Genomic DNA, 25532 nt, shown 5'->3' on the forward strand with positions numbered 1-25532 from the left:
AAATATATCTTTAGCCATGTGTGGCACTATCTAGCCGCAGTAGCCTGTTAGTCTGCTCTTTATTTAATTTCTCTGAAGGCCACGGCTCTTTCCAGAAGGCAGATGGAACATAGCTGTCACACCTGGTGCCAAATAATCAAGATATAGTCACTTTTACCTGTGCGTGTTAGTACGTACCTGCCCAAAAAAACCAAACAAACAAAAAAAACAGGGTGTTGCTTCTTAGGAGGGGAGAGCAAAACCTTTTTAAATGGGAGTATTCATGCATCTGTGCATCTGTCTGTGTTTGCATTAGGAGGCGGGTAAGCATGCATTGCTTATGCTTGAAGCACACAGAGCAGGGCAGAGGGAGAAAAAGTCATGGAAGGTGCTGAAGTGATATGATGGCTGCAGGACTCATGTCGGAGTGTTTGAGGCTGTATTAGGATTCAGGATAGAAAGCCGTGGAGACGGTGTCTGCCTGCCTGTCTGTGTGGCACACAGAAGCAGGTGACGCACCTGAAATTGGACTGCCATTCTCAATTCCACGCAGCCACCTGAACACACCCAGTGTCACACACTCCGACTAACCACATACCCCTTTAGTCACCCCCCTCCCCGATGCTGAGGTGAGAGTTCAGGGTAAGGAGTTGAAGGTTATGGCAAAAATATACAAGGCCTTCAAAACGCTACATCTGCTCCGACGTCAGCATCCTTCCCTTTGTTGGTTCCCTTAGTAACAGAAGGTCTAAGCCTACACAAAAACACCTCAGTGTGTGTGTGTGCGCTCGCTGCATTCAGGTCAACCAAACAATTACTTATATCCAATGTTCTAGCTGTGATTTGGCTTGATAAAACACTGCATGCTAGCGAGAGAAGAAATCTCTGTAACCCGTTGCTGCAAATTATGTCCGCAGCGTTGATTTTGACTATCTGTTTTTTTTCTCAAGCGGAACAGAGCGCAGGGTTTCTACAGCTCTCACAAAGTCACTCTAAAGATGGATTTTTTTAGCCCAAGACATCTGTGGTACACATAAGAATACATAGTCACACTAAAGCCATGTCCTGTGCTAAAAATTCTGACAAATTCTAAAGCCAGGGTTTTCAAAGTGCAACTAAATTAAATTAGAAATGATTGTAAATTTCAATCAATTGTTGACTTCACTGCAGGAAAGCAGAACAAAGTTAATTTACACTTCCACTGAGAACTTCATAGACAGGAAGTTTGGGACCCACCCAACAAAAAGACCTTGAAAAGATATTAAGAATGACGTTGCCAAACAAGAACACTCCTCTTGTTATGAGGAGATATGTTGTAAAAAGCTCCTTTTATGACATAGATGACATAAGAACCAGCCCATTTACTGTTTTTGGACTATTTAGTTTTTATCTAGAAATCTATTTTACTTTGACTTTTTAAGCAATTTGAACCCAATTTTAGCATCTAGCATTGGAGGGTATGTACCGATTAAACATATTTTAGACCTCCAATCAAGAAAAAATTACTCAGTAGCTAAACATTAATTCAAAATTTAATTAGAGTTTTGCTAATCCTCTGAAAAGTTGCCTTATCACCTTGGCTCAGAAATCTATTTCCATGGACATCAGGTGCTTGGAAGAGGAAGTCTAAACGGATTTAGCTGTTTTTATTGTGATGGATGTTTAATAATTCAGTTTCATGTGAGGTTTCATGCTGTTTCAACCAACTCTTCAAATCTGACTGCTAAAATGGTTGTATGTTATGCTTCATTAAATTCTGAAATGCACTGTGCCGGCTGAAATTTGTATATAAAAATTTAAAGTAAGTTAAGTGAATTCAGTTAAAAAAAAAATATACATTATGTACAAGTTTTGACAGTGAAATACTGTGTGGGTGTGTGTTGTTTTTTATGACACAGGGTCTACTAAAACAAGTCCATATTTTTCTTCAGCCCGGGCGACTCAAGAAAGACTTTCTCAACTATAATGATCAGTCCATTATTACTGGATCATAAAAAAGATAAACTCCATTATTTTGATGCTTTACCAGTTTCATTAATTACCTGAACAATCTTGAAGCGCTGTAGCTTTCACCAGATTAGCGCGCTTTAGCCACTGACAGCTCTACATGGCTAACTAGCATAAGTGGTATATAGAAAAAGTGGACATTTTCCATTTTCAAACCATCACACTCCAAGCAAACACGTACAGGTAGTGTGCATATGATGGTATATATGAGTGAAAGTGCTGTAAGTGACTGACAGGCCTCATACTAGCACAGTTTCAAAATTGGCTATTAGCTTAGCTAGCTTAAACAAATGAGACGTGTAATTTTAGCCTACTTGAAAATTTCCAACAGTTGCTCACCATTTACAGTGGGGCAAAAAAGTATTTAGTCAGCCACCGATTGTGCAAGTTCCCCCACTTAAAATGATGACAGAGGTCAGTAATTTGCACCAGAGGTACACTTCAACTGTGAGAGACAGAATGTGAAAAAAAAATCCATGAATCCACATGGTAGGATTTGTAAAGAATTTATTCGTAAATTAGGGTGGAAAATAAGTATTTGGTCAATAACAAAAATACAACTCAATACTTTGTAACATAACCTTTGTTGGCAATAACAGAGGTCAAACGTTTACTATAGGTCTTTTCCAGGTTTGCACACACAGTAGCTGGTATTTTGGCCCATTCCTCCATGCAGATCTTCTCGAGAGCAGTGATGTTTTGGGGCTGTCGCAGAGCAACACAGACTTTCAACTCCCGCCACAGATTTTCTATGGCGTTGAGGTCTGGAGACTGGCTAGGCCACTCCAGGACTTTCAAATGCATCTTACGGAGCCACTCCTTTGTTGCCCGGGCGGTGTGTTTTGGATCATTGTCATGTTGGAAGACCCAGCCTCGTTTCATCTTCAAAGTTCTCACTGATGGAAGGAGGCTTTGGCTCAAAATCTCACGATACATGGCCCCATTCATTCTGTCCCTAACACGGATCAGTCGTCCTGTCCCCTTGGCAGAAAAACAGCCCCATAGCATGATGTTTCCACCCCCATGCTTCACAGTAGGTATGGTGTTCTTGGGATGCAACTCAGTATTCTTCTTCCTCCAAACACGACGAGTTGAGTTTATACCAAAAAGTTCTACTTTGGTTTCATCTGACCACATGACATTCTCCCAATCCTCTGCTGTATCATCCATGTGCTCTCTGGCAAACTTCAGACGGGCCTGGACATGCACTGGCTTCAGCAGTGGAACACGTCTGGCACTGCGGGATTTGATTCCCTGCCGTTGTAGTGTGTTACTGATGGTGACCTTTGTTACTTTGGTCCCAGCTCTCTGCAGGTCATTCACCAGGTCCCCCCGTGTGGTTCTGGGATCTTTGCTCACCGTTTTCATGATCATTTTGACCCCACGGGATGAGATCTTGCGTGGAGCCCCAGATCGAGGGAGATTATCAGTGTCTTCCATTTTCTGATGATTGCTCCCACAGTTGATTTTTTCACACCAAGCTGCTTGCCTATTGTAGATTCACTCTTCCCAGTCTGGTGCAGGTCTACAATACTTTTCCTGGTGTCCTTCGAAAGCTCTTTGGTCTTGGCCATGGCGGCGTTTGGAGTCTGACTGTTTGAGGCTGTGGACAGGTGTCTTTTATACAGATGATGAGTTCAAACAGGTGCCATTCATACAGGTAACGAGTGGGGGACAGAAAAGCTTCTTACAGAAGACGTTACAGGTCTGTGAGAGCCAGAGATTTTCCTTGTTTGAGGTGACCAAATACTTATTTTCCACCCTAATTTACGAATAAATTCTTTACAAATCCTACCATGTGAATTCATGGATTTTTTTTTCACATTCTGTCTCTCACAGTTGAAGTGTACCTCTGGTGCAAATTACTGACCTCTGTCATCATTTTAAGTGGGGGAACTTGCACAATCGGTGGCTGACTAAATACTTTTTTGCCCCACTGTAAATGACTCCATCAGTTACTGAAGCATCACTGAGGATTTGGTCCTCATTTGAACCCTGATTTATATTTTTAAAGCCAATGTTTCTTAAAACAGCAACCTCCTGGCATGCTGTCCTGTCCCACCCACTGTTCCATTAGTAGTGATGTGCGGATCGATCCTGAAATATCGATTCCTCCGATACCAATCATTTATGTTCTAGAATCGATTCTCACATTAAAATATCGATATTTTAGTAATTTAGGGTAAATTTGTAGTTTATCATTAAAATGAACGCAGTGGAAAGAAACTATAACATTCGGATTGTCTACTTTCAAAGGAACTACTTCCTCTTCCGCCTTTCATAGTCATGTGCGAAATACGGCTGTATAAATGTCTTGCAGCCCCCTGGCGTGCGCACTCACAACAATGGCTGAGCGTAACTGGAGTCATGTGTGAACGTATTTTACCTCCACAAACAGCTGAGATGTGGTTTGCGATACATGTGGCAAAAAAGTGAGGTCTTGTAGCCATACTTGCCAACCTTGAGACCTCAGAATTAGGGAGACATTCAAAAGGGCTGTTGGGGGGGTGATAGATACATTTTACAGGGTTTATTTATCGGGTAAAATACGTTAAATGTCACTGTTATTATTGGCCGGCTCAGAAACAGCGGGGGTGTCCAAATTCAGAGGCTGCTTCTACCTGAGGACCCGGCCTTCGCGGTCTAAAGAAAGCCGGGTAGCACGTCACGAGCTCCCTCAGTGGAGTGAAACTGCCGTCTTCTCCTAGCTATCTAAAATATAACCGGGCGCTGACGTAAACTCTTCTGTTTGATCATTTTCTGTTTGATGTTTATTCAGCTGTGTGAAAACCCTGGAGGAACCCTCCCGAGGGATTAATAAAGTTACATTTAATTTAATGTAAACTTTAATCTCAGCCAAACCGATTTACTCACGAACAAATAAACCACTGAAAAAGTCAAACAATAACATTTTTAAGTTATCAAAGTGACTTATATATCATGTTTAACCCGAGTAGTGAAAGACCGCGGGGGTTTGAAAACGATGTGTAGGTCAGCTCAGATATTTGAAGTTTACACAGCTACATTCTCACCTGAAAATATGTTAAAAGGTTTTTTTGCGACCCAGAAAGAGAAATAGGAGTAATATTGAAACTAAGACGCTGCCGCCATTGTTGGAAACTGGAATTGGCTGGCCGCGCTATGAATTCTGCGATATGGTTTTTCAATTTTGTTGTCCGGGTGGAAAATTGGGAGAAATTCGGGACAATGGTGGCTCCGGGAGATTTCCGGGAGGGGCACTGAAATTTGTGATTCTCCCGGAAAAATCAGCAGGGTTGGCATGTATGGTTGTGGCAACATCACTAACCTTGTCAAACACCTCAGTGTAAATCACATCACAGAACATGACGAGCGTATGTTCAGGCGAACTGAAGTGGAGGAGAGGGACAGGTGCTGCTAGGGCGAGACAGACGTCTCCCACGGAGTACTTTAGTGCTGCAGGCAGGCAAGCTGTTCAAATAGCACACAACTTCAGTTTTTTTTTTTTATTTCTATATGATGAATCCTGCGTTATTAAGTGATAAGAACAAGTAATCTGATGTCCTGTAATCATTATGACGCTATAATTTGAGATACAATAAATAAAATAAGTTTTTGTACAGAGTATCGGTATCGGATCAGTATCGTCGATATCACCCTGGATATTACTTGGTATCAGATCGGAAAGGAAATCAGTGGTATCGCACATCACTATCATTAGAGAGCACCGCTCATACTTTAACCACACATTTACAGACTGTGTGTTAAGTGAGGCTCAAAGAGAAATGTTTTCCCAAAAGCAAGCTTTTCATTTAGTCTTATTAAAAAAGCTAATAAATTTCTAGCAGTTTCAAACACTTTATCCAAAACCCAAGGACTCAAAGGATTTCCAAGCATCCATATAAACCCTGAAATAACTGAGAAATGCAGGCCATAGTGTATTTAAAGCTTAAAGTTTACATGCATAATAAGGTAAGACACAAATCGAGGTCTAGGAATTATCGGTTTCTTTTCAGGAGAAACCATCCACTCAGAGCTGTCACCTGTAGTGAAGTACTGTTTGCAGTCTGACTTTCTGAACCTGATAGGCACAGGAAATAAACAGACAGGCAGGAAGGTCAAAGTTGATCTGGTGTCCTAGTTGAAGCTGTGACCTCATCACGCTGGTTGCCACCACAGCCACCATAACAGGAAGAGGTGGAGTGAGAGCAGGGGAAGTGCACAGAGACGAAGTGGGAGGTTAAGGCATGAGGTATCAGTGAAAAATATGCTGATGCGCACGCACAGCACACAGAAACATGCATGCGCACATCCACAGCAGGAGCTGATAAGCAATCGGAGTAAAAATGTCTCATGGAAATCAAAAAAAGAGGTACAACTGATCACAGAAATCAAGCAACAAACTCCTCGTGTAATTGTTACAATATGTTATTCCCACATGTAAAGACATATTTGAGCAGTCATTTAATAACTTGATGCTCTGATTTGTTGTATTCTTGTTTTCTGGACAATTTAGCAGAGGATTTTTGTGAAAACTAAGTGAGCAGCCCACTCATCTCTAATGATTTATCACAGGATCAGCAGTTTATCGTTGGATCTCTTAGCAAAGAAGCACTGGCAGCCCACTCAGCTGTGTTCTGTATTTAGGCAAACAGCAGACAAAGTGGGAACACGTACAGCAGAGATCTCTGCTGGGATTCAGCTGCAAGCATATTTCTACATTTGGGAACTTCTTGTCAAAGCTGTTTGTATTAATGCGTGTGGTTTAATTTAGAAAAATTTGCACCTTCACCTGCTCTTGCTTTCCCGTTTCCAGGTCTCCTTCTTCCTCTTTATCGTGTTTGTTGTCTACACCATGCTTCCCTTCTCCATGAGAGGGGCCATTATCGCCAGTGGAATCACCTGCTTCTCACACACTATCACTCTCAGTGTCTGTCTGACCACCCGCGACACAGACCTGGAGGATCCTTTAGTCTGGCAGGTAAACCTGAACACACAGCCACGCTGTTGGAATCTGCCGATATATTTTCCATGACTTCCTGCTTGTGCTGCATATGTAATTTCTTCTCCATATTAGCTGCAGCATGAAAACTTGTTCTCTAATGTTTTTCCAAGCATGATTAAAAATGATGAGGTGCAGCGTCTGGGTTGTAAAACAATGAACCTATCCTGTATAATCGAGCACATTCAGCAGGGCCTCCAGAGTAATGTGAAGGGCCTTTTACCGCACTCAGGGAACAGCCCTTCAAAACTGGCTCTAACTGAATGGACTGTTGCTACAGTAAAACAAAGAGAGTCTCGCCGCAGACCGATAAGAGAAAAATATTATCCATAAACGTCAATAAGCGTGCAGAAACATGAAGTGAACTAGAATTGATTTGGCATCAGATCCATTTCTGCTGCTGCTGGCACACACGCACACACAAACACACACACACTCCAATCAACCATCAGAGTAAAAACACTGTAATCACAACAGCCTTCAATAGCTTTCTTCGCTCTCACACACTCACACATGCAGAGTGGAAAAGTACTCTACCAATAAACCAGTGTTCAAAGGCAAAGCATGATCTTGGATACGGCACCAAGGACAACTTATTCATATGCAGGTCCACACTGTAAAGAGCTTGTGGTTGACACGGTGGTGGAAAGCACTGCAAAAGTGTGTGTTCTCGCCTGGTTTTACAAGGTAATAACAGAGGCTTAAGTGGAAAGGTCGTATAGTGGAAAAATGACTGGCACAATCATATTTGCAATATAGGTCAGCTCTTAATTGCTTATTTCTTCCATGTTTGTGTGCCTGTGTGTGGCAGATCTTAGCCAATGTGATAATCTTCACCTGTGGAAACTTGGCTGGGGCATATCACAAGCATCTGATGGACCTGGCACTCAAACAGACCTATCAGGACACCTGCAACTGCATCAAGTCTCCCATCAAGCTGGAGTTTGAAAAGCACCAACAGGTACACACTTTGAGAGCCATACTTTAGTTCTTGAAGTTACTTCTTGGTTATTATCCTGCTTTTGCTTCTTCTGTCCACTAGTTTGACTGTCTGCAAATCCAACAGTCATGCTAACTCTACTCTGGGGCTCAAACATTATGTGTACTGGGGGCTGGCTAATGTTTGTCAGCTTTAGTTTTGTTGCTAACTCGGACAATTCATTAGCTACCAAAATAGCAGCTATGGGGCTAACTTGCTAACTAGCTTGATTCCTTCCCAACGTTCCAGCCACTTTCCATCATTTTGTTCCATCGCTAACAAAATACTATCTGAAACTACAACAGCTTTTGGTTCTCAAGCAGAGTTTGTGTTGAAACTTTGTGCATGACAAGCGTCATATCCTATGTATTTTTGCCTAGAATCCATCCATCCACGGTTCCCTTAGAAATTACTCCACAAGCTGTTAAGAGTTGGAGAAGTTCCCATTTTGAAGTTACAAAACAGGCCTGTCAAATTTTGGCACTAAAAAAAGTATTAAATACATTCAAAAATAGCTACGCTAATTGGATAGATTGCAGTGAATTTGGTAGAGAGTCATTATCTTTGACTTCTTTTCTTGCTCCATTCATCCACTCATTAGTAAACATATCAATCCATTGACCACATATCTGATTCAGGGATCTCTTTCAGGTGTCCTGAGATTAGTTACACTCACCCACTGACATCAACTAATGGTACCCAACTAATCTTCATTAGTTACACCTTGCTAGGACTGAGTTGGTCTCCCTTTTTCCTTCAGACCCGCTTTAATTCTTCATGGCATGGATTCAACAAGGTGCTGGAAACATTGCTCAGAGATTTTGGTCCATGTTGACATGAAAACATCACACAATTGCTGCAGATTTTGTCAATCAATCATCTGAATCTCGAATTCCACCACATCCCACCGGTGCTCTACTGGACTGAGATCTGGTGACTGCAGAAGCCATTTGAGTACAGTTAACTCACTGTTTTGTTCAAAAAACAGTTTGAGATTTGTGATATAGTCCGAAATGTCACTCCCATTATGTCCATTTAAATGATACTCAACTACTAATGGGCCCAAACTGTGCCAAGAAAATATCCTCTCACACCATTACATCACCATCTCCAGCCTGAACCGCCGATACAAAGCAGGATGGATCCATGCTTTCATGCTGTTTATACCAAATTCTGATGAATTCTTGAGACTCATCAAATCAGGCAACCGTTTTCCAATCTTATAATGTCCAATTTAGGCAAGCTAGTGCGAATTATGGTCTCAGATTCCTGTTCTTAGCTCACAGAGTGTCTTTTGCTGCTGTAAATGATCTGCTGCAAAGTTCAAAATGTTGTTGGTGCAGAGATGGTTTTTCTGCATACCTTGGTTGTAATGATTGGATATTTGAGTGAATATATCTCTGTAAACCCTAAAGATGGTCCTGGGTTAGATGGATTCTAATCCAGGATTTGATGTCTTGCGTGATCTCTACCAAGCACCGTAATCAATCAAAATGTATTACCTTTACAAACACACAGATGTAATATTTCTATTTAGCCTTGACTATACTTAGTGTTTACTGCTAAGTGGCAAAGGCAAGCATCCTATTTGCATGCTGATTTTTATAATTAGCTCAAGGCCTTGCTGGCCTCTGCCTTGTCCTAAGCCTCGTTATTGCTATCTGTCTCTTAATATGAGTGCCCACATTAAATTCAAACCGCCTCTGTTTTAATTGCCAAAATATTTCACTTCTTAGTTTTGTCAGGGATGAGGAGTTGGTAAGTCCGTCATGTCTAAGTGGCATTATGCGGTGACATTTGCTTGACATTAGCGTCTTTGCCCTGACATTAGCCATTCTTTCCAACCAGGGAAATGACATATGAACGTGCACACTAATAACCTGCAGTGTACGCACTTGGCATTGACTATGAGTTTTTAAATCATTTTTTAACTTGCTAAGTTTGTAAAAAGTTGCTTACTTACTACAGGAATCTTTTTTGTAAAAACGCTGAATTTAGGTGTAGTTACCATTTCTTGTTATTTCTTGTTAAGTTATTTACATGTTTTATTTGTGAACATAGGTCAGCAGAGTCTATCTGTTGATCTATGTTTTATAACTAAGCTGGCATCTGTTCCTCAGCACCAGTATCTGCATCACTGTGTGAGGACGCACACAAATGCCACTGCATAAAACAAATCTCATTCAGCGACTGAACACACAACTTTAGTTGATTAATCAAACACATGATTAATAACACTACATCTCCCCAGGCTATTATACCTATTGTGCATGCTCACAGTGGAGTGTTCATATTGCTCCGGCGCTGAATAAGTAAATAAGAGCAAGTGTTGCTATTGGTTTCTATTTTTAGAGCCCCTGGTCCCTCTCTCGACTTAATTTGCTGCTGTGTTTTAGGAAATGAGCCCGTGGTGTGTGAACAATGTAATGACCCTCTCTGCTGTGAGCTGCATTTATGAGTCACACCCCCTCAGGCAGCTATTCACTCTCTCTAACATGCACACACACCCACACACATGCCCACACGCTTGCACATGCACGCCAAAATCACCCTCTATGCAAGTGTGTATGGTGCTAAATTAAAGCAAAAACTTCTGGTTACACAACAGCGAAGGGTGATGGATCTTACATCTCTGGTTCTGCATTTTTCTCCTCACTGTATAATGACATGACTTTTCCAAAGCGTAGGTAAACTTTCTAAAAAATCACCAGCAGCTGTCAGAGTCGTTTGTATAGTCGTATTTGTGCAACAATAATGTAGCCTTCAAAAATCAGACAAGAGATGAATCCTCGGAAGCAAAATGTGATAAACAGACCCAGATCACTGCCAACAGCCACCTGTGTGCTTTTGTTGACTTCAGCCACGAGGCATTTCAGTTTCTGAGATATTCCAGCAAATGCAGCTGCACAGCAGTGTTCATCAGATGCTTAAGATGCTTTTTGGGAAATGTAGAAAAACCTACAAAATGAGAAAGAAATCAATGATTTGGACTAGGGACTATAATAGGTCAAATAAATTTTACTTCACTGCAAAGGTACATCTATATGGCATCTACATTTTCATTATGACTGTATATAAAAAATGGATGTACATGATTCAGTTTCACAGTTTGGGTCATTCACTTATTTTCATTCTTTGTAGTCGTTTTAGTTCCCTATGTGTTTCCCCGTCTGTTCCGTCCTCTGTCTCATCTTTATCTTTTGCCTGTTCCCTTGTCTGCTTTCATGTTTAGCACGGACCTTCTCGCTGCATTTTTTATTTTGCATTTCATGAACTTGCTGTACAACTTTGTAGGTTACCTATTGTAGTTTTACTTCATGTCTGTCTCCCATCAATTCTCTGATTGTTTCCACCTCCCTTTGGACTTGGTTCATATTTGACTCGTGATCAGCTAGCTAACATGCATTTCGGTCCTCATCAATCCTCATTGTGACAACTGGCGCATCATACAGATGCAAGTAGCGCCTAAGTGCCTACATATACATACTGAAATAAAATAATATAAAACTTGAGCTCATTTTTTGTTTGGACTGTTAATACAATAATAAACCTCTCAGCAAGTCATCAGTTGTCACCCCAAAACACACTCAGGGATCCAGTTCACTGACTAAAAACCGGCTTGAGGTGATGTTTAGCAGATAGCTAGCTGTTACAATAATAGAACAACATATACCTGTCACCCATTAGGGATAGGACTACCATTTGGTACCTTATGCTAAAGAATCACATTTTTCAGAAACTAAAGTTTCAACAGTGCATTTTGCTATGCAGCTCTTCTTTCATTAGCATTTCCATTTAGTTATGCACAACAACCCAAAAATTTGATAAAAACAGATGGATCCTAATGGAGTAGACAGGTGATTTGGTGGATGTTAAATGGGTAATACAATTTGAATGGGTGGTTATAAAAAAAATTCCCAGTGGGGCTATTTAACTATTTTTTAATGGTGGAAGCTCACATAGTCAGCAACGTCAAGCTCACCTCAGCTGCAATCCCAGCAAATCTCCTGATTCAATGCTGACAAAAAAGCTGACAGCCAAAACTCATATGCCTGGTTCAGTCTCAAGAGAAAACACAAATGCCTTTGGGATTATGGCAGGTAGGGTTTCTCCTACAAAAATCTACCAAATCAAACATGCAGAGCTACCTGCTTCGAGGACCCCATGTAAATAAGGGAGTGGCTGAAAGCGGCTTAAAAAAATGCTTTTGTCTGCAAGCCACTTTGCAACCCACCTGGACCGCATCTTATGCTTTCTTGCTCTTTCTAAATTAGTGTCAGCTCTGTTGTCACTGATAACTTCTCTGCCGATCTTTTCAGCAGTGGCTGTTAGCGCCCAAGCAGCGCCACAACTCCAAATATAAATTACTGTTATTATCTATAGTACCGCTGACTGAACTGCAATTTTTGCACTTCCACATTAATTTTGACACCACTGGAGGTTACCAAGTGCATTTACCTTAATGTTCCATTCAATCACTCATTTAACCGGCAGCCTAAAAATGCGCAGAACCTGGTTTCCCATGACACACTGCATATTTGAAAATGTGCCTCGAGAGATTTTCAGTGCTTGACTTTGGCTTCCTGTGCTCAGTGCTTGAAAAATTAGCCCCAATGAGCCATCATTAAGGGATGTAAAAATAGGTTAAATATTAGCTGTGGATGACAACAGAAGAGAATAGAGTAGAACAGACTTAATTATGCACTACTCCTTGTCAGACACTACATGTGATCCTTTAGGTCTCCTAGAAAAGGAGCTCAGCTTTCAGTTTCAGGGAGCAAATTATTTAAACCAGTTTGAATGGGAATTAAGATTTTTGTACTCGTGGAGCCTTTCTGTTTGATTGGTGGAAACAAAACCGATTATTTCCATATCATAGTATATCAGAAAGACAAAGTCTCTTTATCAACCTGCCATTGTTATTCACTGTTAACATTTAAACTACGTTAACCGCCTGCCTTGCCTGCCTTGCATTCCTCCCCCCACATCTCCCTCCCTGTAGGAGCGCTTGCTGTTATCCCTACTGCCTGCTCACATAGCCAGAGTGATGAAAGCTGAGATCATCCAGAGGCTTCAGGGACCGAATTTCGGTCGAACTGAGAGCACCAACAACTTCCACAACCTCTACGTGCAGCGGCACACCAATGTCAGGTAAGTGTCCCTCTCCTTTCTCTGTACCTCCACATGATAAAGATGATTACTTTCTGCTCTCATCTTAGCTCCTGATTGCTTGTATGCTATCCTGTCCTCCTGCTCACACTTCACCCACCTTTGTCCTCCACCCTCCACCAGCTCTTATAGGTGGATCTCTCCTACTGTATATTACTGCAATCTTCACATCTTCTGTCATGTCCTGTAATTTCATTTCTTTTCCTCAAACCACTCTATTTGGGCCATCCTCTTTACATCCCATTTTCTTCTTTCCTTTCATGACTGAATTCACCTCAGAGTTAATCCACCTCTATTGTCCTCTGAGGTCACTTTGCGAAATGAGCAGGAGCCTCTGTCCTTGTTTCCCGATGACATCCTCCTCTGTACTGAGGGGGTTCATAGTAACAGAGTACACAAACCCAGGCTTACTATGAGAGCCTCTTCACCAAATGCCCTCTAAAAATCTGTTTTTACCCTCATCATGGAGCTTCACAGGAGAAATAGCACCGTGCCTCATTTAAGCAGGCCTCAGGTGTGTGTGTGTGGATGAATGTGTGTGTCTCATGTTGATCTGCCTATTATCTCTCCAATAATAACAAAATCTCACATGGTCCAGCTCACAGTGATGGCCGAGACAAGGGAAATCTTTCCAGAACAAAGAACAGGTGCAGGTGGAAATGCAGTTTTGCTGGGATCCTCTTAAATGAATCAGCTAGCAGAGAGCCAAACAGGTACTACCCCATTATCAGTTCTCCAGCTGCAGTAATAGGCTTGGCTGAAGATCATACCATTCTTTCTCTTTCGGGAGATGGTCACATACTAAACGCTGGCACATCGCGAGATAGATAGCTGGAAATGTAACGTGTGAATATGGTTGCTTTAAAGTGCACACACCTTTCCTATTTTTAAAAAAATACATTTTAACCATTAAAAATTGTATATAAGTATAGAACATGCAGTTTATGCTGCTATATAAGAGTTACAATGATGAGAAACTACAGCCTCCAAAAGTTGAATCAGCAGCACAGGTGTTAGAGAGCTGTTGTCATTATAGAGTTACATAAAGGCTGATGCAGCAACCGTTACGTCACTTATTGGTTTGTGAACTCTGGACTCCAATCCCACGAGTTCTCCAGCGTTTTGTATCAACTTACCAACGTTACTCGCTGCTAATATGTAAATCATATTATTGCCTGGGTATCCTAGTTTCCACTGTAAAGCCTCAGTGGCGGTATATTGCCAACTGCAGTGCTAATTTTTTGAAGCTATATTTGAACCAGATGGTGGAGCGCTAAAGTTATAAGCTCATCTTTATCTCTAAACTTTACAGACGCCGTGCACACTCACAGATACCTGCTGGCTTAGCGATAGATTAATAAAATCCTTGAATTTCATCCAACAAAACTGAAACACAACTTCTTGGATTTCTTGGCCCACAGAAGCTTCATTATTTGTCAGATAATTCCATTAAAAATGCTCCCAGACAGCACAGAAAAACACAGTTGGCACAATTCAGTATATACAAGTCAATATTTGGTATGGCCACCTTTTTCTTCATAACAGTCTGAACTCTGTTAGACAGTTTTCTCATCATTTCAAGTAGTCTTCAAGCATAATTCTCCAGGCTTCCTAAAGGACATTCAAAGCTCTTCTTTGGATGTTTGCTGTCGACATGATCCCAAATTGCTTAAGTATATAAGGTAAAAACAAAATTTGAACAGTTCTAATGGCTTTCCTTCTTCAACACAGCCTGAACTCCAAAGGAAAGCTTTCATGTAATTTCTTTAAGGAGTCCTTAGGAGTAGTACTCCAGGCTTCTTGAAGGACATTAACAGCTCTTCTTTGGATGTGGACTGCCTTTTGATCTACTCTTTGTCACGATGATCCAACACTGCTTCAATAATGTTGAGTTCTGGGTTTTGGGGAGGCCAATCCATGACTTATTGTTTTCCAATCCAGATATGCTTTTACTGCACTGGGAGTGTTTGGGATGATTGTCATTGTGAAAAATTAAACCATTCAGATACTTCCTAGGTGGTATTTAGTAGTGGCTCAAAATCTAATGGTGGTTTTCTGTGTTCTTAACTCTTATCAATGAATAAAATTGTCACGGTCTGTATGGCAGACCGTGGGGAGGCGGGGAAGGAGGACCCAAAATGCAGGACTCTACAATGACAGCAGTGCATTTATTTACAGTGCAGTAAATAATCACACACAAATAAATCCCTGCGCGCCCCAGACTCCGGTGCCGTGTTTTCTCTGTGTCCTCGCTTCCAAGTGTCCACGCACCCCATGCTTGTTGCCCTCTCATTTCCACGCTCCTCCTGGGAAATGACAGAGGCAGACGTTAGACACTCTCAAACTGCAGCAGGCTTACTCTCACTGAGAAAGCTCCACCACACTCCTAAGTAGCTCCTCCGACGAGGCTTGATCAGCTGCAGGTGTGTGATCATTTCCTCAGGTGTGGCCAGCTACCTGGCAGGGACACACCCACCAGACCTGAAGGTGGGTGTCCCTGCCAGGTACAGCCACACACACACACACACACACGCCCGCAAGCAGGGAAACAGGGACAGCAGCATAATATACACACACATCAACAACAAGTAAACAAGTCCACTGACTGCTCAAACCTTGGGGTCCCACAGACCCAGGTCCTGACAAAAAGTTTGGTGTTGGCATTTTTGCATCTTGCTGCTGATAACAAAGTACTTAAAGATATCATTTAAAATTGATCCTTTGTCAGTAAAAGGACTGGACTGAAAATGAGTGAAAGAGCAACAAATGACTGAAGAAAAACTTTGAAATTGCTTCAAAAAGTCTGGAAAACTGCTGCTCGAGACCACTTTAAAAGTACATGGAAGCAAAATATAAAGAAGGACTTTTGCACTGTACTACATTACACAATGGTTTTCCTTTTAACAGTGTTCTTTATCTTTGTTTTTACAGCATTCTCTACGCAGACATCGTGGGCTTCACCAGGCTGGCCAGTGACTGCTCCCCAGGCGAGCTCGTGCACATGCTGAACGAACTCTTCGGCAAGTTTGACCAGATCGCGAAGGTAAACCGAAAAGACACTCTCAACTGAATTTACTGTACGTATACCCACTCTGTATGATTAAAATAGACACAGTCATATGCATCATGCAGTAAGAGCCTCCATAAATCAAAGCAGCAAATGGCATTTTAATCAGAAATTCATTTGAATTTAATGAGGAAATAATGGAAGACATGAAACAGTTGGTCTTGGTTCACATGTAGTGCTTTCAGGGTAATGTCATCTGAAGCTTGAATTAATGTACTAAATTAGAACGGCTTAATTAGAAAGTAACCAAGATGAGAGAACGAGGTCTGTCTGGTGTTGTCTACCAGATGAAACGTGGCCTCGAAATACATTTTTTCTCGGTCCTGCGGCCTCTGTCAGCCTTCCTGCCGCGCTTTCCCGGAGCGCCCTGCGTGCGTGCGTGGGCTGGTCAGAGTGTATCTCGCGGTCTCGGGGGTTCTCAGCTACGTGGGTCTCAACAGTTTAGTCAGGCTCTCTTTGCTTTGTGTCCAGCAGCTCTGTCCTCCCGTCTGACAAAGCTGCTGTTACATAAACCCAGTCCAACGATGAGCTGTTACACTTCCCACATGTGGAATAAGAGCTAATATGCTTTACGTGTGGGTGTATGATTTTGGGCTTGATGGATGTGACTCTGTGCATGAGGGTTAGATGGAGGTAAGGAAGGAATAAAATAGTTGAGGATTAATAAAGATGATAATAATTTTGGACAGATTTGGATATGAAAGAGTTTGATAATGGCTGCAATTCGCTTCCTTCTCTCTTTCTGCTTTTTAAAGGAAAATGAGTGCATGCGAATCAAGATCCTGGGAGACTGTTACTACTGTGTGTCTGGCCTGCCCGAATCGCTGCCTGACCACGCCAGGAACTGCGTGAAGATGGGCCTGGATATGTGTGAGGCCATCAAGTAAAACACCAGATCTTTACTTCTCTTTTCACCCGTATTTTTTTTTTTCGCTCTCTCTCACACAAAGGGAAACGCAAACACAAACAAACACACAGCTGTCAAACAGACTGAGCAGAAGGAATGCCAGACTCGATTCCAGCTCTGTTTGAACTCTGGAGTAAACACAGTGTGAACGCAATACGATAAGCCTCCAGAATGGACAAATAAAATATTCAAACAAACGACAAAATATATTAGCCTGGTTTCTCCCTCTTCTGCTATCTGTCTGTGTGTCTCCATTCACGCGTGAACACACGCGCATTCGTTTCATAGGCTAATATATTAGCTTTTCAACACTGACCTTTAATCACAATCAGATTAAAGATGGCCACCTGTGACATGCTGAGACAGAGTGTGGTTGGTTAGACACTTTCAATTCAGTTTTATTTATCTAGCACAAAATCACAATAACAGTCACCTCAAGGTTCTTTATTTATAACGTAAAGACCCTATAATAATACAGAAAAAAACTCAACAATTTTCTTGTTTTCTGATTCTAAATGCAGCCATAATTTGCAAAATAAACTAGTGCTGTCAAAATGAACGCGTTAACGCAAATTAATCCACCATCACGGTCAACACGATTAAAATTTTTCACGCAATTAACGCATCTGGAGTGCAGAATGACTCAAAATCCCTGAAATGTTTCCATCAACGTATTTCGGGCAGTTTGTCCAAGTAGAGTTACCTTCGCACATGTGCAAATGGGCAGTTGATCTGGTAGTGACGGGCAGCTGAACCAATCAGCTCAATATGGAAGATGATAAACGCAGATTGGCCCCCTCGATGGGAAATTTGAGTATTAAAAGACTAACAAGACGGAACAGTCGACCGACATAAAGTCTTATGCACATTGTGCAAGAAGGAATTCTCTTTTCACCGAAGCACTTCCAGCTTAAAATGTCACATTAACGCGAAGCACACGTGAGTCGGGGATGCTGCTAGCACTTTGGCTAACGTGTCACCCTCACTAGCTTCTGATGCACACCCAGTCATTTTGTTCTATAGGCAGGTCTGAAATATGACAGAAACTGCTCAGCTTGAAGGATTACTGCTGGTAGGCTTGCAAGGGGGTAAAGAGTTAAAGCAGTTACACATTGTTGATAGCAGATCTTTTATATAGTCTGCGGTTCATAGCTTTTCACCCTCTGATTTAACCAGGCTAGCTATTTCCTTTTACTCCCAGATTTATGCTAAAGGTGAACTGCAACATTGCTACACTTTGTGATTTGTTTTAAACATGTTATGCTTTTCCTTATTTTCTTTCATTTATGTGCTTTTAATAATGGTGGGCGTTTTTAAAGCGGATGGATGGAAATGCTTTATGCTGCGAGCCAAAATCTCAGATTTCAGGCTACTCTGAATTTTTTTCTATGCTTGGATTTGAACAATGCCAGTGATAGCTGGTATCCCTAATGTCATCACAGCCACACAGCTCCACCCACCCACTGTTCAAATTTTGTTTGCAAAGGATAGCCAATAAGACCAAATCGGGGTGTGAACTATGCAAAGCTATTCCACAGTCCTGGAATAAAAATATTAATCTTGAATTTGGCGTAACAAGTCATCTTTAAGTTTTTGATCTTGTTTACAGAAAGTGAGCACAATACATCAAGGTGTTTCTGTACTGTCCACAGGAAGGTCAGAGACGCCACTGGAGTCGACATCAACATGCGTGTTGGCGTTCATTCTGGAAATGTCCTCTGTGGCGTGATTGGCCTCCGGAAGTGGCAATATGATGTGTGGTCACATGATGTAACGCTAGCAAATCACATGGAGGCTGGAGGTGTGCCTGGGTAAGATTAATGAACCGAAGAATGCTTTACTTCATCTCACTGCTGGTGCAAAGCTACTTTGCAATTAGTGTTTGACTTCCCTGCTCCATTGTTGAGATGTTTTACATCATAATAATGGTAACATTTTGAGACATTTTTGGACATGGGATCCGTCTCCTCTAATTCTACCTGTTATGAGCATTTTTGTCAATTATAGCTACTTCATTTGACAAGCAGCTCTGCATTTGTTCTGTGGCCATTAGGGCTGCCATCCCAGCGCTGTAGCAAGCTCCAGAAAATTGGCCGGTGGTTATGTGTATGCTACTCTGAAAATAAGCTCTCCAATGCCACAGTGTTGTCTCACTGGGCTGCTAATAGTTTGTCTCCTGTTATGCCTGCTGAAAGCTATCTGAAAAATATGCCAGATGAAAAAAAACCAAAACATATTTCCATCTCTGTTTGCAGGGCAACCGAGCTGAAAAGCAAGAATTACAGGGTAGTGTAGTTACAAAGCTCGAGCAGAAAAAAAAGTTCAATTGAGCCGTCGGTGGTGCAGTGATGCAAGCTCTTCAGTCTTCAACTGATTTCGTCTATCCACTTACTCTTTTCCAGGAGGGTCCATATCTCTTCAGTAACACTGGAGCATTTGAAAGGCTCATACAAGGTAGAGCCTGGAGATGGACAGACCAGAGATTCCTACCTAAAAGAACATAACGTGGTCACCTACCTGGTCATCAACCCCAAGGTCAGATACCATGACAGCTCTTGTAGTCTCAGTCAGAAAGCAGCAGAGGAGTTTTTCTTGTTAGCTAAAATTTACAGATGTGCCCTAAACGCATCACATGGTAGTTATAAAGTTACTGTCTTGAAAAGAGGACAGCTGTAGGAATACGCTCACTGAATGTTTTTGTGTCCATGTGTGTGTGATGAGTTAAGATAAAGCATGTCCATGTATCTTTATGATGACCCGTTCTAGTTTTGGACAATCAGAGTTATTACATTTTGCAAACGTCATTTTTTCACAACCTTCCAACAGCCTTTTGTAAAGACTCGAGTTCAGGGTTAAAGTTAGAAAGAGGTTTAGGTTATAGTTAGTTCTGAAGGCTAAACTTACTGCTGGGAATGCATTAATGTATGTGGGTGACAGCCAAACGAGCATGCCTGTGCGTGCCCCTCTCTCCCCCTACATACGGAGTGGAGCAGGCAGCAGTCACTGCAGCAGAAACTTTTAGCCTAAATATGCGTGGTCAGCTATAGCATAGTAGCATGCTAGCATGTATATTTGCTAATGATAAACACAAATGAGGCTGACGGAGAATGCTTTTATTGTTGTCTAAAGGCAAAGAAAGATGCCCAACGGATTTACTTTACCAAATTGACCATCCCAGCCTTGCCGTAATGGTCCATTTGATTCACCTTTTATTGTTTATTTTATTTTCACTTACTGAATACGGGACAGACTTGACTGGGGGAAAGAAGGGGAGAAAGAAAGAGGGAAAGAGAAACAGCTGAGAATAGGGACGGGGGAGAAGGGCAAAAGACAAAAACCAACAGAATGAGCAGGAAAAAAAAGAAAAAAAATATGCATATATCGATCACCTGGATCACCTGCTGAGAAAGAAAAAGGAAAACAAGCAGAAGAGAACAAGAGTAATAGAATAAACAACATCACAATGATATATGGGAATATGACAGTAAATACTAAATGTTAAACATTATTGTGCAGCACATAAGATCAACAGAACACAGTGTGCTTTGAGGTAGGAGCCAAAAAGGGTGTAGTTTGTGGGTGTGATCACCCGTGTGTACACCTGTGAGCATGGACGCGCTTGTTTTTTAAAAGGTTCCTTCATGTAATGATCTGCTAGAGGGTGTGGGGGGGGGGGCCACAGCCCCGTCCTCCAGGGCATGAAGCAGGTATGGAGGAGATCAAAACTCCAGACATCCAGAGGCCCCCAGAACACAAGAGACCAAGGAAGACCAACAGAGGGGCAGCCGCGCCACTGTCCCAGAAAGAGCTGAGGAGAGTCCCAGATGAGGGCTCACTCAGCAGCCGCGGAGCAGAAGCCAGGGGGAGTTGCAGTGACGCGCCCGTGAGCTCCGCCGGCAGCCAGCCGTGCCTGAGTGACCGAGCCCCAGGCCGAGAGGCCGGGGGCACCCCACCTCCGAAGTGGCCCGAGCGAGCCCCAGGCTCCAGGCCCCGATAAGCGGCCACCAAGGAGTGAGCCGGTGTGTACCTGGACGCCCATCCCCGGACACAAAGAACCACCAACGCACCGATGTCTGAGGGAGTCCGCCACCGGCAGGGGAAGTGGTGGTGGGGGGAGATAGGCCTCCAAACCTTGGAGGGCCTAAGATGTCCCCAGAGAGGTGGCGCCCGACACCCAACCTGACATATAGACACAGAAATACAGACACACACATATACAAACATCCATTCCCACCCTCATGCTCTCATATACACTTACTCCACACTCAACCAACGTGGAGACAGACATAAAGAGACGCTGTACACACGATCACACTCCCCAAGCGTACTCTACAAACCGGGTCTAGGTACCCTTGCCCCTGGAGGGGGGAACTGCACCCAGACCAAGGTGGTGTTACCCTTTTCCCTGCAGTGGGGAGAGGCAGACCGCCCCGACTCCGCAGCAGCAGGAAGGCCCCACACTCCAGACCGCAGTCGGACGGCCAACTCCTCCTCCTAGCCCCCCCGCTCCAGCAGGTCGCAGAGAACGGGGGTGAGAGAAGACTCCAAACCTCCCTCCACCCGCTCATTGTAGTGTTGATGCATGTGTGTTCTAAGGTGCAATTAAAACCCAGGAGGGCATGGAGCTACCTGCCAGAGAGCAGCAGGTAAGCGCATGGTCCCTCCTGCTAGCCCTCAATGTCTACGTGTATTCAAAATTGAGAGGTGGGCAACGACGCCAGGGGTGGGGTGTACACCCTGATGGTAATTTGGACTCCGTGTATCATGCCCACCCCCAAGATCCTATATGTATGTGTAATGAGAGTGTGAGTAATGTGAATGTCTAAGTTGTGGGATAAAATTGAGGCAGAGGCAGCCAGAAGGGGACAGAGGGGGGGGGGGGTAGCCTCCTCTGCACCCTGGTGACAACCACCCTGCATGTGTGAGTGGTTGTGGTGGAGCGGGAAGAGGGAGGCAGCTGGAGATGGGGAGGGAAGGAAGGGAGGGGCAGGTGACCCCTCCCTGGGGCCAGCTCCCCCGCTGACCCCAGTAGGCACTCCCATACTCCGCGACCCGCCAGGGAAAGGGGGCCCAGGCCCATCCAGACCGGGGCCCAGCGCAGCAGCGCCTCCCGGCCCCACAGAGCCCGGGACAGTCCACCCAACCCCACCACAGAGAAAACTGCACCCACCCCACCATCCAGTCATCTTCCAGACTACATAAGACAATAAACACCCAGGCTGAGATCTTCCTCCACCTCTCCTGTATCTCCCCCTCCTGCAGAGAGAGCCCCTGAGGAGAGGAAAGCTCCTGCAAGATGTGACAATCTTCCCCACCAGTTGAAGAGCCCGCCCAGGTGGCTCGATGCACCGGCGGCACCCTGCTCCCGGGCTGGGCCCCCATGCACCCACCCGCCCACAACCCTGGCAACACACCAACCAGGACCCAAGCCCCCGAGGCCCGGCCTGGGCCCCAGCCCAGAGACGGAGCGCCCCCAGAACCTCACGCCCATCCCGGACCCACCCAGGGGCAGCCAGGCTACCAGGTCAGTAACCCACGTCCGTCAGCACAGACCCTCCCCTAGCCCCGCTGCACGCAGCCGCGAGGAAACAGTCACCCGAGAGCCAAAAGAGCCCCCACCCGGACATGACCGCTACCCCGGGTTGAGCCCCCCAAGGAAAATGCCTCCGGGGAACCCCCCGACGCCCTAAGCCTGTCCCTACCCCCACACCAATCACAACAGTGAAGGCGGGACCAAACTATGACCCCCCACCCCCACTAGGTGAAGGAGCTGATCAAAGGAGCCCAGAGCAATTGATCTGATGTGGTGGCAGAGGCTGTATCAAGACTAATGTAATCTAATAGATAATTTCTATATTGGTTAGAATTAAGATTATTTTTATTTTTCCAGTTCATGAGGACTGTTTTCTTGGCTATACATAGGGCAGTGAAAACCATATGGGCGATATTCTTTTCTGAAGTGACATTATCTAAGCTGCCCAACAAACACACTAAGGGGGAAGTTGGAATGTTACATTTCATTTCAATTCAATTCAATTTTATTTATATAGCGCCAAATCACAACAAAAGTCACCTCAAGGCGCTTCATAGATACAGAGAAAAACCCAACAATCATATGACCCCCTATGAGCAAGCACTTTGGCAACAGTGGGAAGGAAAAACTCCCTTTTAACAGGAAGAAACCTCCGGCAGAACCAGGCTCAGGGAGGGGCGGGGCCATCTGCTGTGATTGGTTGGGGTGAGAGAAGGAAGACAGGATAAAGACATGCTGTGGAAGAGAGACAGAGGTTAATAACAGATATGATTCAATGCAGAGAGGTCTGTTAACACATAGTGAGCGAGAAAGGTGACTGGAAAGGAAAAACTCAATGCATCATGGGAATCCCCCGGCAGCCTATGTCTATTGCAGCATAACTAAGGGAGGATTCAGGGTCACCTGGTCCAGCCCTAACTATATGCTTTAGCAAAAAGGAAAGTTTTAAGCCTAATCTTGAAAGTAGAGATAGTGTCTGTCTCCTGAATCCAAACTGGAAGCTGGTTCCACAGAAGAGGGGCCTGAAAACTGAAGGCTCTCCCTAACATTCTACTTTTAAATACTCTAGGAACAACAAGTAGGCCTGCAGAGCGAGAGCGAAGTGCTCTAATAGGGTGATATGGTACTACAAGGTCATTAAGATAAGATGGGGCCTGATTATTTAAGACCTTGTATGTGAGGAGCAGGATTTTGAATTCAATTCTGGATTTAACAGGAAGCCAATGAAGGGAAGCCAAAACAGGAGAAATATGCTCTCTCTTTCTAGTCCCTGTCAGGACTCTTGCTGCAGCATTTTGGATCAGCTGAAGGCTTTTCAGTGGGTTTTTTGGACATCCTGATAACAATGAATTACAGTCGTCCAGCCTGGAAGTAATAAATGCATGAACTAGTTTTTCAGCATCACTCTGAGACAGGATATTTCTAATTTTAGAGATGTTGCACAAATGGAAGAACGCAGTCTTACATATTTGTTTAATATGTGCATTGAAGGACATATCCTGGTCAAAAATGACTCCAAGGTTCCTCACAGTGTTACTGGAGGCCAAGGTAATGCCATCCAGAGTAAGAATCTGGTTAGATACCATATTTCTAAGCTTTTCAGGGCTGAGTACAATAACCTCAGTTTTATCTGAATTAAGAAGCAGAAAGTTAGCGGCCATCCAGGTCTTTATGTCTTTAAGACATTCCTGCAGTTTAACTAATTGGTGTGTGTTATCTGGCTTCATGGACAGATAGAGCTGGGTGTCATCTGCATAGCAGTGTAAATGTATGCTATGTCTTCTAATGATGCTGCCTAAGGGAAGCATGTAGAATGTAAACAGAATTGGTCCTAGCACTGAACCCTGTGGAACTCCATAATTAACCTCAGTGTGTGAAGAGGACTCTCCATTTACATGAACAAACTGGAGTCTATTAGATAGATATGATACAAACCACTGCAGCACAGTCCCTGTAATACCTACAGCATGTTCTAATCGCTCTAATAGGATATTATGGTCAACAGTATCGAACGCTGCTGTGATGGAGTAATGCTTTGACTACTAGGCTAGTGAGAAAACTATATAGCCACTACTAGAGCCAGCTGATCAGTCATAGGGAAACTGCTAAATGGCCAAAGACAGTATACCTGTTTCATATCAAGCTCGGCTTGGGTGTATCTTCTGCTGCTGGCAGACAGCTGGAGCAACAAAGCTGTGACAGGATACGTCTGTAGTTGGGGTAAAAAATAAAAAAACAAAACTTTTACAGTAATTTATCAAAAAAATTCCACCAGAAAGGAGATTTATCTAGGAAAGCCACTGATTCCCTGATTTCTAAAAAATCTCTTTTATTGATCAAACCCGTCAAACCTTGACCACAGTATCTACTTACATTTTATATATTTTGGGTAATGACTTAAGCTTTTATGTAACTTCTTGTAGATGTAAAGAGGCAGTCCACAAACACATGGGAAATCTATTTTCAACACCATGGACAATGCCGCTGCTTCATAATCATTTGGATGCTGGTCAGGCTGACACGAAAAATGCACTGAAATACATCATCCCCTCTTCATCCTGCTAAAGCGAGCAGCTAGTCAATACTGGCAATGTCAAGAAGAGGAAAATAATGCAGTGCGCCCACAGTTTGTTATCAAATGACAACATTTGAGTACGAGCCGGGTTAGTCTGGAAGCTCGAGGCATTGCGAGTGGTTTGTGACACCGCACGGCTCCTCCTGTCCACACAGGGCATGGAGGGCTGATTAAGGGCATTTAAGAGATCGGCCTCCTCTGTGAACTGTGTTGAGACTATTTCTGTATAGAATATGCTGCTGGCATTCAGACTGGGCTCAGAGTTTTTAGCTTGGCAAATGAAAACCCGTGCTTAACAGTCCTCTTCCTTCCTAATCCCCCCCCCCATAACTTGG

General features: G+C 43.3%; 2 protein-coding genes across 3 annotated transcripts in view; one reads left to right on the plus strand and one right to left on the minus strand.

The window, feature by feature from the left end:
* Positions 1-25532, plus strand: part of adcy2b (adenylate cyclase 2b (brain)) — a 74293-nt gene that overhangs the window by 19969 nt on the left and 28792 nt on the right. For both annotated transcript variants that reach the window (XM_004563649.5, XM_023154926.3), the window contains exons 3-9: positions 6782-6946; positions 7779-7928; positions 12949-13097; positions 16047-16158; positions 16938-17065; positions 18742-18900; positions 19492-19624. In XM_004563649.5, coding sequence (XP_004563706.1) covers positions 6782-6946; positions 7779-7928; positions 12949-13097; positions 16047-16158; positions 16938-17065; positions 18742-18900; positions 19492-19624 — 996 coding nt within the window. The remainder of the gene's footprint in view (positions 1-6781; positions 6947-7778; positions 7929-12948; positions 13098-16046; positions 16159-16937; positions 17066-18741; positions 18901-19491; positions 19625-25532) is intronic.
* The window catches only part of cfap90 (cilia and flagella associated protein 90), a 43882-nt gene continuing 33620 nt past the window's right edge, over positions 15271-25532 (minus strand). Inside the window, exons 3-4 of the mRNA XM_076879127.1 lie at positions 24751-24831; positions 15271-15421 (exon numbers count right to left, since the gene is read on the minus strand). Of these exons, the coding sequence (XP_076735242.1) occupies positions 15284-15421; positions 24751-24831 (219 nt within the window). The 3' untranslated portion in view covers positions 15271-15283. The remainder of the gene's footprint in view (positions 15422-24750; positions 24832-25532) is intronic.

Source organism: Maylandia zebra, linkage group LG22, assembly GCF_041146795.1.
Source record: "Maylandia zebra isolate NMK-2024a linkage group LG22, Mzebra_GT3a, whole genome shotgun sequence".
Lineage (NCBI taxonomy): Eukaryota > Metazoa > Chordata > Actinopteri > Cichliformes > Cichlidae > Maylandia > Maylandia zebra.